Here is a 15243-nt window from a genome sequence, read left to right as displayed (position 1 = left end):
TTTAAAGACAGCACTTTCCACTCTCTCTTAGACTTTAAGCCAGGGGAATCCAAATCCAGGTGCAGGTTTTCATTCTAACTCTTTTCCCAATCAATGACAGGTTCTCACTACTAACTTCTTTTCCCTACATTTAACAGTCCTGTTTTTAAGGATTCAGTCCTCTGAATTGATTTTTTTCTGCTTTAAATGTTAGCCAAACAGAAATGATATGTGAAGTGAGCCCGCAGATGACCATCTAAATTAGGGATTCAAACTCCAACCAATTTCACTCCAACCAGTATCTTAAGGAGTAGCCAATTCTTGGTGTTAATTAAACCCATTATTTAATTACATGGCTTGTTGGCTCTCATTATGCCACAGCAGAGATTTATAAAACAACTAAATTTCCAGTTTTTTCTAGGAACATGGTCAAAATGTTTTGGTGACCTGAGCAGATCAACCTTACTAAGACCTTCCACCTTTCTTTATTTTCAGATACTGTGTGATGGGCACAGGTTAGTTGGTTATATGGCAGTTCATTTTTTGTCTCATTATTGTTTGGCTGCTAATTAAGAAAAAGAAACAACTAAGGGTCTGAGTTAACTTAATTAAAATTAAGGCTAAAGAAGTTAAGTTAGCAACAAAAACTGGTCACTAATCAAGGAAACGGTTAGAATGAAAACTTGCAGCCACTGAGGCCCTCCAGGACAGGAGTTGGACACCCCTGCTTTAAGGAGTTGCATTGACCACTTAAAAGATCTGTAGGAGTCATTTTCATACCAAAACAAAGGGTGCACACAATGCAACACCAAGGGCCTCACAACACCTTACAATCAGAATTAAGTAGTTTTGTGAGTTTTTTTTTTTTTTTCCTAAAACAGAAACAGAGCAGTGTGGTGGCTCTGCAGTTTGCTGCCATATAGAAGCTGCAAGTTTACTCCTATGAGCCATTTTATTCAACTCATATGGTGAGAGGCTACAGCAGAGTATGTCTTCAGATCACTTCATTAGCGTGGATTCAGTGCAGTATTTAATTTATGGCAAATGCAATATGCTCAGTCCAAAACCAAAAAAAAAAAACTATAGATAATTAGGGTATACCTATATTCCATACAAAACAAATATACATAAATTAAAGTCGTGAACAAGTTCTATGAAACCACTATTTTAATGGGTAACTAAAATCAATTTAAGAGTTATGGATCTTATCATATTATTTATTATTTTTTAACAGTCCAATTCTCTGGATTATGGCCCACTCAAACATATTATACACAGATCTATTTCATATTTATTTATATAGTACTAGGGTATTGTACCGTGTTAGCCATTATGAATGTAGAGAAAAGCCAAGCAAAATGACACCTTTTATTGGCGAACTAAAAAGATTACAATATGCAAGCTTTCGAGGCAACTCAGGCCCCTTCTTCAGGCAAGATGTAATACAGAGACTGGAGTTCCCTATGTTTACATACACACTCTAGGACAAGAAACAACATTGGTAAATCTTTAAATGAGAAATTTTAAATGTAAAAAATTAATTGATTCATTCAGGCTAGGGTTAATTTAACAAGAAAGAAAAGAACAATGTATTGTCAAGATCTCTGGATAAGATAACTGTCCAACAAAGTCTTTTGAAGTTTGTAATGAGTTTTTTCAAAACAATGTGGATCTGTAGACAGGTTGTCTGTCATTCTGAGAGATGTAAACAATCCTCATATCTGGCAATAAAACTCTTGTCTCTATTCAATCCATGTTGTAATGTATTAAATTTTAGCATGAGTTTAACTTCCCATTCTTTTCTCTCTTGCTGTGTTTTGAAGTTGCCCATAAGCACTGTGACTTTAAAATCCCTCTCACAGTGTCCATGGCTGTTGAAGTGGGCTGCTACAGGAACATCTGTGTTGCCATGTTTAATGTGGAACCTGTGTAAATTCATTCTCTGACGGAGTGTTTGTCCAGTTTCTCCCACATAGAGTGCAGTGTCAGGACATTTCATGCAGAAAATTAGATAGACTACATTAGATGATCTGCAGGAAAATGATCCCTTTATGTGATGTTCAAGTCGGCAGTGTGGTATAACTATACGGTTTGTATCATAGATGTGGGCACATGTTTTGCATCTTTTCTGTAGGCATGGAGATGTGCCATTTTCTGTTGGTTCATTTAGGGAGCTTCGGACAATTAGATTTGGTGGTTGTCTGTATGCCAGGAGGGGAGATTCAGGAAATACATTTTTCAGTGTTTGGTCATTGTTTAGTATTGGCTGACAACCTAACCCTAATTTATATAATTTTATTTGCAAAATTGGGGGGAAAAAAGGGGGCCTTCCAGTATTTTTTTTAGTGTTTTGTCTTTAGGTTTTTTTCCAGCTGCAGAAGAACAACATTACAAATATAACAGAGGTAGCAGAGTGGATTTATTTACTGCATATCAAATACACAAATTATTATTTTTTTTTCTTTTTATAAAAAAAGATTCACTTAAGAGCACAACTGCTCATGATATGTTAAGTTATACTATGATTATGAAAAAAATAACTCTTTCCTTTCAAGATTTCAAATCAGAATGTCATGATGAAAGTGAGGCTGCCGAGATTCTTTTTGAATATTACAGCATATTAAAAATGCAATTTTGGTGCCTGAGGTATCTAGATGGACTCACCTCAATGCACAGTTTGACTCTATTCCACTCTGAAGTTGTCCAGGGGAAGAAGCGAAGAGCTTACTTGTAACACCAGCACCACCTCCAAGGCTGATTTTATAGTCGGATCATCAGACCTACGACCATATGTAAAGAAGTGAAGAAAGCAGCAGTACTATTAACTAACTGAGCACTACCTGGTAGTATGTTGGATCAGATAGTGATGAAGATGCTGGACACACCAGGCAGGCCAAAACGTATAGTCAGGATGTGTTGGGAAAGTTTGCCAGAGGTCTCTGTCTGGGAGATCATCCAAGAGAGGCTAGGGACATTGAACCCAAATGGGCCATGTTCTGTACCTTCACTGCTGTGGTTGAAAAGAACTGCATTGCCAGCAGTAAATCAAACTTGTTCCCAGTGGGTGTGGGACTTCTCCTGGGTTGTCCTTTGTTACTGATCCTGTAAATAATTTGTAGGAATGGAGGAGGTCCAGTATGATGACCTCAGAATCACATATCTACTTTCTGGTCTCCCAAACTGAAAAGAACATTCCACCTTTTTCCAGCTACGAACCATGACCTCAGACACTGATGATTTGCTACATAGGCTATGAAATAAGCATGGTGGTCTTTATGGGCAGTTAATGACTTACACAAGTCCAATAACAATAACAGTTCACCACACAAATTCTGAGTAGTAATCTCTTCCAGTTACCTTTTGTGGTTATCTGACACTCCCCATAAGCTCCAAAGCTTCTTGGATACAGTAGAGTCAATATGATACCCTGTTGAGCAATGTCTAAATCTAAAGTGGCAGAAATGATGCTTACTGATATAGTAAATAACAGCCAAAACACTCTATAACCAGAAGTCGCTGAAACATTAATACACAGCCATTAAATAAGGGCTTGTGAGTACCCATAAATCTGCCTCATACTTCTAACTCAGGAGAAGAAGTTATATCACCAACAATCAGGAAGCATTTCTTATAAACAATGCAGAATATTCCTTGGTTGCTCTTTTCAGCTTCTTGCATAAGATGTGGTTCCTTACCCACCACTGAACTAGCATTCTATCCATCAATAGATCAGATTTTTCCTGAGTGTGAACATCAGCTGAAAGCTGCTGCATCTGAATGTACACTTCATAATTCTGATTAGGAGGTAAAACTGAAAATTTCTTAGAAGCTAAAAATAAAGTCAGTTGTTCATTACAAAGAAATAGTTATTTACATTCTCATTAATCTAACCTGGTAGTAAATGTGGAAGTTCCTCTCTCCATGATTCTGGCTCACCACGCGTGATTTCTCTAGCAGAAAATTGGATATCTTCCCACCATCTGGCTCACCACCTCGACTGAACTGAATCTCAAAATATTTTCCCTAAAGATAATTTTCAAAAAAAAGAGTAAGCATATATAAAATAATGCATGAGAAGCTAATGCCAATTATGCATTAAACAATAGAAAGAGAGATAGGAAAACTGTATGAACAAGGCTGCAAGACTGGATGGAAATCAGTTCCAGGGTGCTGACAATATGTGCCAGCCAGATTTGTGGAGACCTCCAACAACTGTTCTTCCTTTCCCTGAGTTTGCAGGCGATACCCCATCTGTGAAAAACATTATAAATGGTTCCAGTGCCAAAAAAGGTAATTCCAGTGATCCCAAGGACTTCAGACCAGTTGTTCTTACTTCATTCATCATGACGATATTTGAGAGGCTGGTTCTTTAACAGCTCTGATCTCTGGTTTAAGGGCATCTTGATCCACTGGAGTTTGCCTAGATGTTTATGACACATATAGGTATGGAGGATTCTCAGATTTACATGCTCCACAGAGCCTACTCCCACTTAGACTAAGTTGGCATGACATTCAGGATAATATTCTTTAATTTTCTAGTGCCTTTAACACCATTCTGCCTCATCGACTGGAGATGCCCCCACAATCTCCTGGATCCTGGACTACCTGAACAACAGGGACTATATGGCAGAAATGGTGGTTGGTTAAAACTGGGGCACCACTGGGAACCTTCCTATTACTCTTCTTGTTTACCCTAAACACGACAGGCTTCCAAGTTCAATACTAGCACTTTCCTTCTATAGAAATTTTCAGATGACTACTCCATCATAGGCTGCATTAATACAAGAGGGTTGTGGAGAACTTCATCTTGTGGTGCAGGGAGAAACTTAAACATCAGCAAAACATCAAGATAAAAGGGCTGGTGGTGGATTCTGGCATGCCAAAGAGTTCCCAAGATGAATAACCGTTCAGTGGGAGGATGTGGAAGTGGTGCAGAGCAACAAGCACCTGAGACTTCGCATAACCAACAAACTGGATTTTGACAAAACAATGGCACTGTATAAGAAGGGTCAAAGCAGACAGTACCTCCTAGGGAGATTCAGGAGTTTTGAGCCTGGAAATGTTTTGTCAGTCTGAAGTAGCCAGTGCATCCCCTGGGGAAGAAACTTGAGCTCAAAAGGTGCATACAGTAAACCCTCGCTATATCACGCTTCAACTTTCGCGGCTTCACTCTATCGCGGATTTTACATGTAAGCATATTTAAATATATATCGCGGATTTTTCGCTGCTTCGCGGGATTCTGCGGACAATGGGTCTTTTTACTTCTGATACATGCTTCCTCAGTTGGTTTGCCCAGTTGATTTTATACAAGGGACACTATTGGCGGATGGCTGAGAAGCTACCCAATCAGAGCACGCAGTTAAGTTCCTGTGTGCTGATTGGCTCAGCGACGGAGCACAGAATTCAATTCCGCTGCGTTAACCAGGAAGTCTTGTCTCGCTCATTCAGCATCAACGTGCTCCTGCTACTGCTTCAGGGGCCGTGTCCAAGTGCCAACGATTTCCGAAAAGGTAAAAGTTTTGGATATGTTGAAGGAAGGGAACAACTATACCGCTGCAGGACGCCATTACGGAATCAATGAGTCCACAATTCTTTTTTATTTAAAAAGGAGGAAAAGAATATAAGATCTATGGCCACAGTGTCCTTTAACCAGGGCGCAAAACGAGTTGTAAGTGGATGTAATAAGGCGATAGTCCGGATGGAATCTGCTTTAGGGATCTGGATTGAAGACTGCCAGAAGAAGAACAACTGCAGTGCTACACAATCGCCTGAAGAGGCTCCTTTAGAAGAGCTGTAACGCTCTCCTTTGTTCAGTAAAATTAAACTCATTGTTATCGGACAAGTCGCCGCGTCATTGTTGGTGAGTAACATAATTAATTTTCTACTTACAGTATTTATTACATGTACATAGTTTAGTATCACTGCACACACATTTTACTGTACAGTATACAATTTTTCTTGCATTGTACGTATTTATTGCTGGTGGCCTGCCTGTCGTAATGGCTGTAACATATGGGATATCGGAGACGCTCGATATCTTTAAAATAATATTTAGGTTTTACTGTATATAAACAGTGTGTTTACATACATAATTTCAATGAATCTTACCTAATATCTAAGAGAATACAAAGGGTTTATGCTGTATAATTGTGCGGGAAATGTTTATAAGAGTGTGGGTGAGTTTATAAGGGCTTAAAATATATAAAAATAACCATATGAACATATGGTTTTTACTTCGCGGATTTTCACCTTTCACGGGGGGTTCTGGAACGCAACCCCCGCGATCGAGGAGGGATTACCGTAATGCCTGAAGAAAGCCGACTCCATCATAGAGTAACTCTAACACACTGGAAACCATTGTGGAAAAGAGGATGGTGGAAAAATTGGAGTAATCATGAAAATATTTCCTCAATCCCCTCCAGGACTTGTTCTCTTTTCTGCCCATTACTATTAAGCAATTCAATGCTTCCTCCAGACATCTCAAACTAAATGCTTATAATCTTTAAATTCATTTTGCAATTTCTGCGTAGCTTACATTTATTATTTATTTATTGATTATTGTATTATTTATCACACAAGTTTTTATGTTTGTTTTTCATGTTTCTGCTGCAATTTTGCATCTGAACTGCTCCCTTGGAATTAATAAAGTTAATCTAAGATAATCTAAACAGCAGACAGAACAACAGTCCTTATTTGCAAAGTTTCTGGTTTATAATACATCCTACAATGGTTCAATATGAAATGGGACAGAAAACAAGAACACAGGTAAACATACTGTATTGTAAGCTAAACAAAATCTTAATAAATGAGTATATAGTAATATGAATTAATTAATGGAGAGGAGGTTGTGGTATCTTTCACTTTTAGAAACAGTTTTGCTTCTACAGAAATACTTAATTTTTGACAGTTTTATACTCTTGTATTACTCAAAAAAGTTTCAATTAAATTCTTTTTTCACTCCAGTCTTGATCATAAGTAGCTGAACAAAGTGGATAGATGTTCTTAGGTAATTTGTTTTTAGTAGTGTTTAAATATCTCATGATTTGACTAAATACAAAACACTATCTGCATTAATGTATATGATTCCTATACTCACAAATCGACTTGAGTTGTTGTTACGAACAGTCTTCGCATTACCAAAAGCTTCTAGCAAGGGGTTTGATTGAAGAATGATATCCTTGACATGCTGTAGTGATGAGAAGGAGACAGCATTATGGCAAATGAAAATTAAAAATAAGGTCATTTAAATACAACCTGCAGGCAAAGCAAGTTTAAATGTGTCCCTAAGAACTCTCAAATACATGTAATGAAATGATACAATGATTCCTCATTACTTTCATTTTGCAATAACTTGACATACGGTTAACTAAATATTACAATCAAAGCCTTGACTGCATGCCTGTACATTGTCAACAGAAATTGTCACCAATAAGCCTACCTGCACCTTAGATCCTCCTCCTGACACTTTGGATATGTACCCCATTATGTATTTGGCAGCAACAGTCTTCCCTGCACCACTCTCCCCACTGTAGGAACAAAGATAACATCTACTGATCCACAAGGATAATTTATTGTCATCTTTACCAGTGACTCTGTCAAACAGACCATGTAGCAACTAATGTTCATAATTTCTCCAACGTAAAGATACAGTATATATGGAGTTAAACCAAACATTTTTTTAAAGATTAATCCAATTACGTTATTTATAGTTTACCTCTAAAGATATTAAGGTGTGAAAAAACTGTCAAGAAACGTGTAAACTATTTAATTCCACAGCTCAGTAATGAAGTAAATACAGTAATCCCTCGCTATATCGCGCTTCGCCTTTCGCGGCTTCACTCCATCGCGGATTTTATATGTAAGCATATTTAAATATATATCGCGGATTTTTCGCTGCTTCGCGGGTTTCTGCGGACAATGGGTCTTTTAATTTCTGGTACATGCTTCCTCAGTTGGTTTGCCCAGTTGATTTAATACAAGGGACGCTATTGGCAGATGGCTGAGAAGCTACCCAACTTACTTTTCTTTCTCTCTCTCTCTCTGTCTGATCCTGACGTAGGGGGTGTGAGCAAGGGGGCTGTTCGCACACCTAGACGATACGGATGCTCGTCTAAAAATGCTGAAAGATTATCTTCACGTTGCTACCTTCTGTGTGCAGCTTTTAAGTATGCTGCACGGTGCTTCGCATACTTAAAAGCTCAAAGGGCACATATTGATTTTTTTATCTGTTTCTCTCTCTATCTCTCTAACTCTCTCTCTCTCTCTCTCTCTGCTCCTGACGGAGGGGGTGTGAGCTGCCGCCTTCAACAGCTTTGTGCCGCGGTGCTTTGCATACTTAAAAGCAAACAGCCCTATTGATTCGTTTGCTCCTTTGAAGAGGAAGATATGTTTGCATTCTTTTAATTGTGAGACTGAACTGTCATCTCTGTCTTGTCATGAAGCACAGTTTAAACTTTTGAAAAAGAGACAAATGTTTGTTTGCAGTGTTTGAATAACGTTCCTGTCTCTCTACAACCTCCTGTGTTTCTGCGCAAATCTGTGACCCAAGCATGACAATATGAAAATAACCATATAAACATATGTTTTCTACTTCGCGGATTTTCTTATTTCGCGGGTGGCTCTGGAACGCAACCCCCGCGATGGAGGAGGGATTACTGTAGTTCAAAATCTTAGTTTTTCAATTCCTATCGAAGTTTCAAAACTACACACCAGCAAAGTTCTTAAAATGCTTTCAAAAATGACATCTGTTGAAAAGTAAAATTTTCAAATAACAGACATCCAAGGCATGAAAAACTACTGTATATGATGTACTGTATAATTAAAGAAGCAAAATTTAATGAAAGCAAGCCTGGTCATTTTTAATGTTTCACAAATTTCCGACAGAATGACAACCCAAAACATTTTTTCATACTGCTGTCAAGGTAAACTACATCCACATTGGTGTTCATATCTGTCATATTTTTATTAATAGAAAGAGAAAAAAAACACAAGACAAAAACAAACATATAATGTCATCTTTAACAAGCACACATTTAAAATGCTCATGTGAATATGCACTAGAATTCAGACTCAAGAAATATCAGATTGTTTTGTTGTTGCTGACTTGCAGGGATCTTAAAGATTTTCATGTATAAAAGGGAAATAAGATACCTATGGTCTGTACGCAGACAAACAGTATATATTACACAACATGAAAGTAAAATATTTCTCCATGATATCTCACTGCATTAAATGCTGACAGGTTTTATTTGGCTGAGAGGTTCTTGATTGAATGGAAAAATGGTATTGTGCATTCAGTGTACAAAACTGCTTAGCTAGCGTTTTACATCAAGTTGTAACAAGCCTTTTGTGAAAGACTTAGTACAGATTCAACAAGAGAATATAAATTTGCAACAGCACAATAAAATATTTTACATAACTTAAGTCATAAACAGCACGACATTTTGCATGAACATAAAGAATTAATTCCATCAAGAGTATTCAAATAAAGTTCCACTGTTTTAAATCTTTTATTTTTTTACAATCTGAGCCATAGACTGGTTAAATTATTACTGTAATACAGTATAATACATTTATGGATAAAAGAGTGAGTGGCCAGCAGAGTTCAAATAATACGTAAAAGTGAGACGAGATACAGGAGTGACTGGAGAGTATTGCTGCATGCTAACTTCAGCAAATAAACACAAGCCTTTCTTAACAAACCCTACAATAGAGTCTTCATAAACCCCACCTGAGAGTGAGAGATATGGCAAGGAACATGCATTATTCCCCTATGACCCTGGATAGTAGACAACCCAGCGAAGATTAAATGTGCCTGACCTTATAAAAGAATGATTGAGACAATGGAGGACTAGCAGGAGGTCAGTACCACCTTCCAGGCCAAACAAAAGGCAGCAGTAACACACAACAATTGATAGCTAAACAAACAGCATGCAGCCCAGAGGTTGTAGCACAATACTACAACCTTTTAAAGGCCACTGAGATTATCATTTCAGGATTGTAAACTGAACAGCATAAGAATACCCAAAAGTCTGTACATGTAACATTTTACTTTTATATTCTAGTTTATTTATTCCATTCTTGTGTTACGTTGATACCATTATCACTCCACCATTTTTGAGTTTGACTGCTAATAAAGCCACACATTACAGGTGGTATGTTTTACATAAGGTACATATGTGTACATGTCAATTCTTGTGTTCTTATTTAACAATGAGTCTCATGCCCAGTTACTGTCTGAACTGTGTTTCAAAGGGAAGATCTTTTTTTCAGCTTGACAAAACTACTCTATTTGGCTAATTCTTTCTGAGGACTTTTTCATTTTTGTTATTTTGGTTGATGGTTTCTTTCACCTTTGTGACTCAATCTCTGCTATATCCAGAGACTCCAGACTATGCATCTTAATTTGCCCATAAAGGACCTCCACCTCACTCTAATAAATACTGTGTACTAACCTTTTCAATCCACTTTTACAAAATATCAGTCACAATGTAAACTACATAAGCTTACTGTGTGGTGACACCGAGTGACATTAGGAAGGTGAAAACTTCAGAATTGAACCACAGATTGTACACAAGTATAACAAAATCAGTTTAAGAAGCACTTATTATACAATATGATTTCTCTTTATATTTCTTTGTGCTTTATAGAAAAGTATAGTATTAAAGTTGATGATCTGCATATATTCAAAGAGAATCATGAGCATATATGAAAATAAGCATTATATCTTAGTGTATGTTAGTATAGTAAGGGTTAAATCACAAAATGGCTTATGTATGTTTATTTTTCTTAGCAAGCTGGAAACCACCAATATTTCATAAGTCAAGGCCTAGTATGCATGGGTTGGGGTGATGTGGGCTGGCAGGCAAACAAGTCTTTTTGAATACGATGCCACAAGCTTGGCACACCTATCCTTGGCTAGTTTTGCCCATTCCTCTTTGCAGCACCTCTCAAGCTCCATTAGGTTGGATGGGAAGCGTCGGTGCACAGACATTTTAAGATCTCTCCAGAGATGTTCAATCGGATTCAAGTCTGGGCTCTGGCTAGGCCATTCAAGGACATTCACAGAGTTGTCCTGAAGCCACTCCTTTGATATCTTGGCTGTTTGCTTAGGGTCGTTGTCCTGCTGAAAGATGAACTGTCGCCCCAGTCTGAGGTCAAGAGCGCTCTGGAGCAGGTTTTCATCCAGGATGTGTCTGTACATTGCTGCAGTCATCTTTCCGTTTATCCTGACTAGTCTCCCAGTTCCTGCCGCTGAAAAACATCCCCACAGCATGATGCTGCCACCACCATGCTTCACTGTAGGGATGGTGGCAGGTTTCCTCCAAACGTGACGCCTGGTATTCACACCAAAGAGTTCAATCTTTGTCTCATCAGACCAGAGAATTTTCTTTCTCATGGTCTGAGAGTCCTTCAGGTGCCTTTTGGCAAACTCTAGGCGGGCTGCCTTGTGCCTTTTACTAAGGAGTGGCTTCCGTCTGGCCACTCTACCATACAGGCCTGATTGGTGGATTGCTGCAGAGATGGTTGTCCTTCTGGAAGGTTCTCCTCTCTCCACAGAGGACCTCTGGAGCTCTGACAGAGTGACCATCGGGTTCTTGGTCACCTCCCTGACTAAGGCCCTTCTCCCCCGATCGCTCAGTTTAGATGGCCGGCCAGCTCTAGGAAGAGTCCTGGTGGTTTCGAACTTCTTCCACTTACGGATGATGGAGGCCACTGTGCTCATTGGGACCTTCAAAGCAGCAAAAATTTTTCTGTAACCTTCCCCAGATATGTGCCTCGAGACAATCCTGTCTCAGAGGTCTACAGACAATTCCTTTGACTTCATGCTTGGTTTGTGCTCTGACATGAACTGTCAACTGTGGGACCTTATATAGACAGGTGTGTGCCTTTCCAAATCATGTCCAGTCAACTGAATTTACCACAGGTGGACTCCAACATCTCAAGGATGATCAGGGGAAACAGGATGCACCTGAGCTCAATTTCGAGCTTCGTGGCAAAGGCTGTGAATACTTATGTACATGTGCTTTCTCAATTTTTTTATTTTTAATAAATTTGCAAAATCCTCAAGTAAACTTTTTTCATGTTGTCATTATGGGGTGGTGTGTGTAGAATTCTGAGAAAAAAAATGAATTTAATCCATTTTGGAATAAGGCTGTAACATAACAAAATATGGAAAAAGTGATGCGCTGTGAATACTTTCCGAATGCTCTGTATATTCAGGAATGAGGTTATATATTCCAACGCTGACTTTACACAGTATATTCAGGAATGACTTTATATATTCCGAAAATCATTGTAATTGCCTGCTTGGCACCCCATAGGCACTATATGATAGATATATAAAAAAACAGCTAAGGGGATAGATATATAGATAGATAGGAAGGAAAGGCACTATATGATAGGCAGACAGGGAAGCTGCTATATAATAATAAAATTACTGTTATTACTATATAGATAGACGGGGAGTTCAGGCAGGCAGAGCGGCGAAAGTTAAAAATAAAAAAAAATAAAAACATTTTCTCCCCAGTGGGGATTTGAACTCGGGTCTCTGAGGCACGGCAAGTATATTGCGCTCTGAGTCAGCAAATCTTACCGGTACGCCACGGAGGCAGTCATTTAATTCCTGAACCTTTTGTGAAAGTGTTTATTTGATCTTTGGGCTTCAGGCTTCACACATTTTATAGTTTATGCCTACATTTTGTAACATCCATCCATCCATTTTCCAACCCGCTGAATCCGAACACAGGGTCACGGGGGTCTGCTGGAGCCAATCCCAGCCAACACAGGGCACAAGGCAGGAACCAATCCCGGGCAGGGTGCCAACCCACCGCAGGACACCATTTTGTAACATTTATTACTAAAATATGAAAAAGTTTCTGTTTTAACAATGTGTTTACACAGATTACTGTAGAAACGGAACACACATGAAATGCGTGTGTTCTAAATAACGATCTATTATTTCCACTCTAAAACTCCACTTCACTCACAGATAATCAATCAATCAAGGCATTAGCTGGGAGAAGTTCTAGAACGTTCTAAGTCGGTGGGAGGATGGAATAGCCGGCTGCTTGCAGCTTGTGTATATCAGGACATTTAGATGACAAAAGACGCTGGCGGAGAGGTGTGAACAGATTTAAGAAGCGATTTAAGGTGGGCCGGATCTACGAGTTTTTTCGTAGGCTCTGGTAATTCTAGTGTTAAAACAGCTGTTCCAACAAAGAAAGGAAGACTTGCTGGTGGCTCAGGCTATCAATTAGTTTATAACATGAGAAAGGATGGACAGAAGAGAAAAGATTGACATCAACGTGAGGCTGTTTCTATCTGATCGTCAGAAAAGCATCATGAACTACAAATGCTAGATCACAAGCCACCTGTGACATTCATCCTTGTCATCTCTACTTTTTCATAAGCTTTTTCAAAGACTATACGTATATATCCAGACTTTACTGTCAGTCCTATTTCTATTATTCTTTGTTTGACTGGTATTATTATTATTCCTGTAATAAATACGATGCTGCTTGTATTTTTCTATGCATTGTCTTAATGTCTTTTGTGACTGAAGTATTAAGGTAGATTTCTTTGAGCACCTGGTGAAGCTGGAGGTTTGCCATTACCTCTGTGCTGCGAGGTTTATTAAGGCTGCAGGTGAGAGCTCCACCCCATATTAGAGAACAGTATTTAAAGTAAAGCACTCTTGGCTGATAAATGGCCTATAGATAAGAATGCTGAGCCTTTGTATGTTTAACTGTATTCCTGTAGACCAAAAGTAATATTTAGGTCTGAGATATCATTAAAAAAAATCAAATGTTGTTTGTGCCGATAATAAGTAAGTCTCATGAAGTCCTAGGTGAGTGACAAGTTGCGTTATTCATAAGGCACTTGTGTGGTTTAAAGTGCTAGAGATTAACCAGCTGTGTGTTTATCATTCATAGGGCACTGTTGAGTTTCTGTGTGTATGCGTATAGCTATGTATGTGTGTGTTAATCTTAAAGTACCACAGTAGACCAACCTGGTAACAAATCTAATGAGTACACTTACCCTTGAAGAAAACAGGTAAAAGGTAAGTAGAGGGAAATACTACAATAATACAGGGACCATGAAAACTCATGACGCAACAGTGCTGACCAATGTCTCACCATGCCATTCTACGACTGCAACATTGCAGATTCAGGCATATTCCACATAATAAGTACCTCACCTGATGATGACACATTGGTTCTCTCCATCAATCAACATGTTCCTGTACATGTTGTCAGTCAGTGCATAAATGTGGGGAGGGTTTTCATACTGTGCCTGCAGAATATCAAAAGTTTCAGTTGGGAATCACAATAACTTACTTCACTAAAATAAGTATAATGGAAGTATAAAAATAAGGAAAATATGTAGTACTTTTTACCTTTGTTATATACACATGCAAAATTACAAAAGACATGAAGGTCAGCATTTTGTTAACTTTTTGTAAAATTTCCATATTTGTAAAGGAGGCACAAAGTTTACATTTACAAAAGAATTGCTCAAAATTTAATCCATCAACTGGAAATACTTTACAGTACATCTCTGTCAAAGGAACAATACATAGCCTTGATTTATAGTTCATAACATCTAGTATGCTTCTGATTGCTACCTATTTTATATGGCATATAAAACCTAATAATAGAATTATTTCCTCAGTTTTCCTGCAGATGGCACAATCATCCATGCTTGTTTCATTCTCTTGGCTGTAGATTGTTATTTTGTTATTTTAAACTTCTCAAACAGGAGAAAAGATTAAATCATAAAATGCCATTGCTACCAAGTGTGAAGAAATACTATTGCTTCAGGGCATGTCTACAGCACACAACCAAACTAATACATCATCTTAACACTGCTATACTCTCTGCAGCATTAAAAGTGAAAACAAATTAAATGGGAAACTATGCAATATGTAAAATATACATTTAACACCACACTGCATAGTGTCTGTTTGACATGTGCTCTGCAGTCACACCCTTATAAAACCCTGCCCAATCTGCATGCATGGTAAATGCTATTTATTTTGTTTCATTCACTTAACTGCACATCATCAGAGGTAATTTGCCTTCAGAAAAGGTCAGCAATAATAGATCAAAAACTAATACTAAATGATATTCATTGATCAAAATTTATCTGATCATAAAAAAGAAAAAGACAGAAAATTGGAGCAATGCTGCTGAATGCTTAGGAATTCCCATTTCCATAGAGAGGCACTGCATATAAAATGGTATTCTTCATGAAATTCTTTTT

General features: G+C 38.1%; 1 protein-coding gene across 1 annotated transcript in view; it reads right to left on the bottom strand.

The window, feature by feature from the left end:
• Positions 1–15243, bottom strand: part of myo1eb (myosin IEb) — a 99605-nt gene that overhangs the window by 58013 nt on the left and 26349 nt on the right. Inside the window, exons 4-7 of the mRNA XM_028793949.2 lie at positions 14180–14274; positions 7418–7505; positions 7076–7165; positions 3871–4002 (exon numbers count right to left, since the gene is read on the bottom strand). Of these exons, the coding sequence (XP_028649782.1) occupies positions 3871–4002; positions 7076–7165; positions 7418–7505; positions 14180–14274 (405 nt within the window). The remainder of the gene's footprint in view (positions 1–3870; positions 4003–7075; positions 7166–7417; positions 7506–14179; positions 14275–15243) is intronic.

This window comes from Erpetoichthys calabaricus, chromosome 2, assembly GCF_900747795.2.
Source record: "Erpetoichthys calabaricus chromosome 2, fErpCal1.3, whole genome shotgun sequence".
NCBI lineage: Eukaryota > Metazoa > Chordata > Cladistia > Polypteriformes > Polypteridae > Erpetoichthys > Erpetoichthys calabaricus.
The sequence above is the reverse complement of the archived record's forward strand: the minus strand, read 5'-3'. Positions and strand labels throughout refer to the sequence as shown.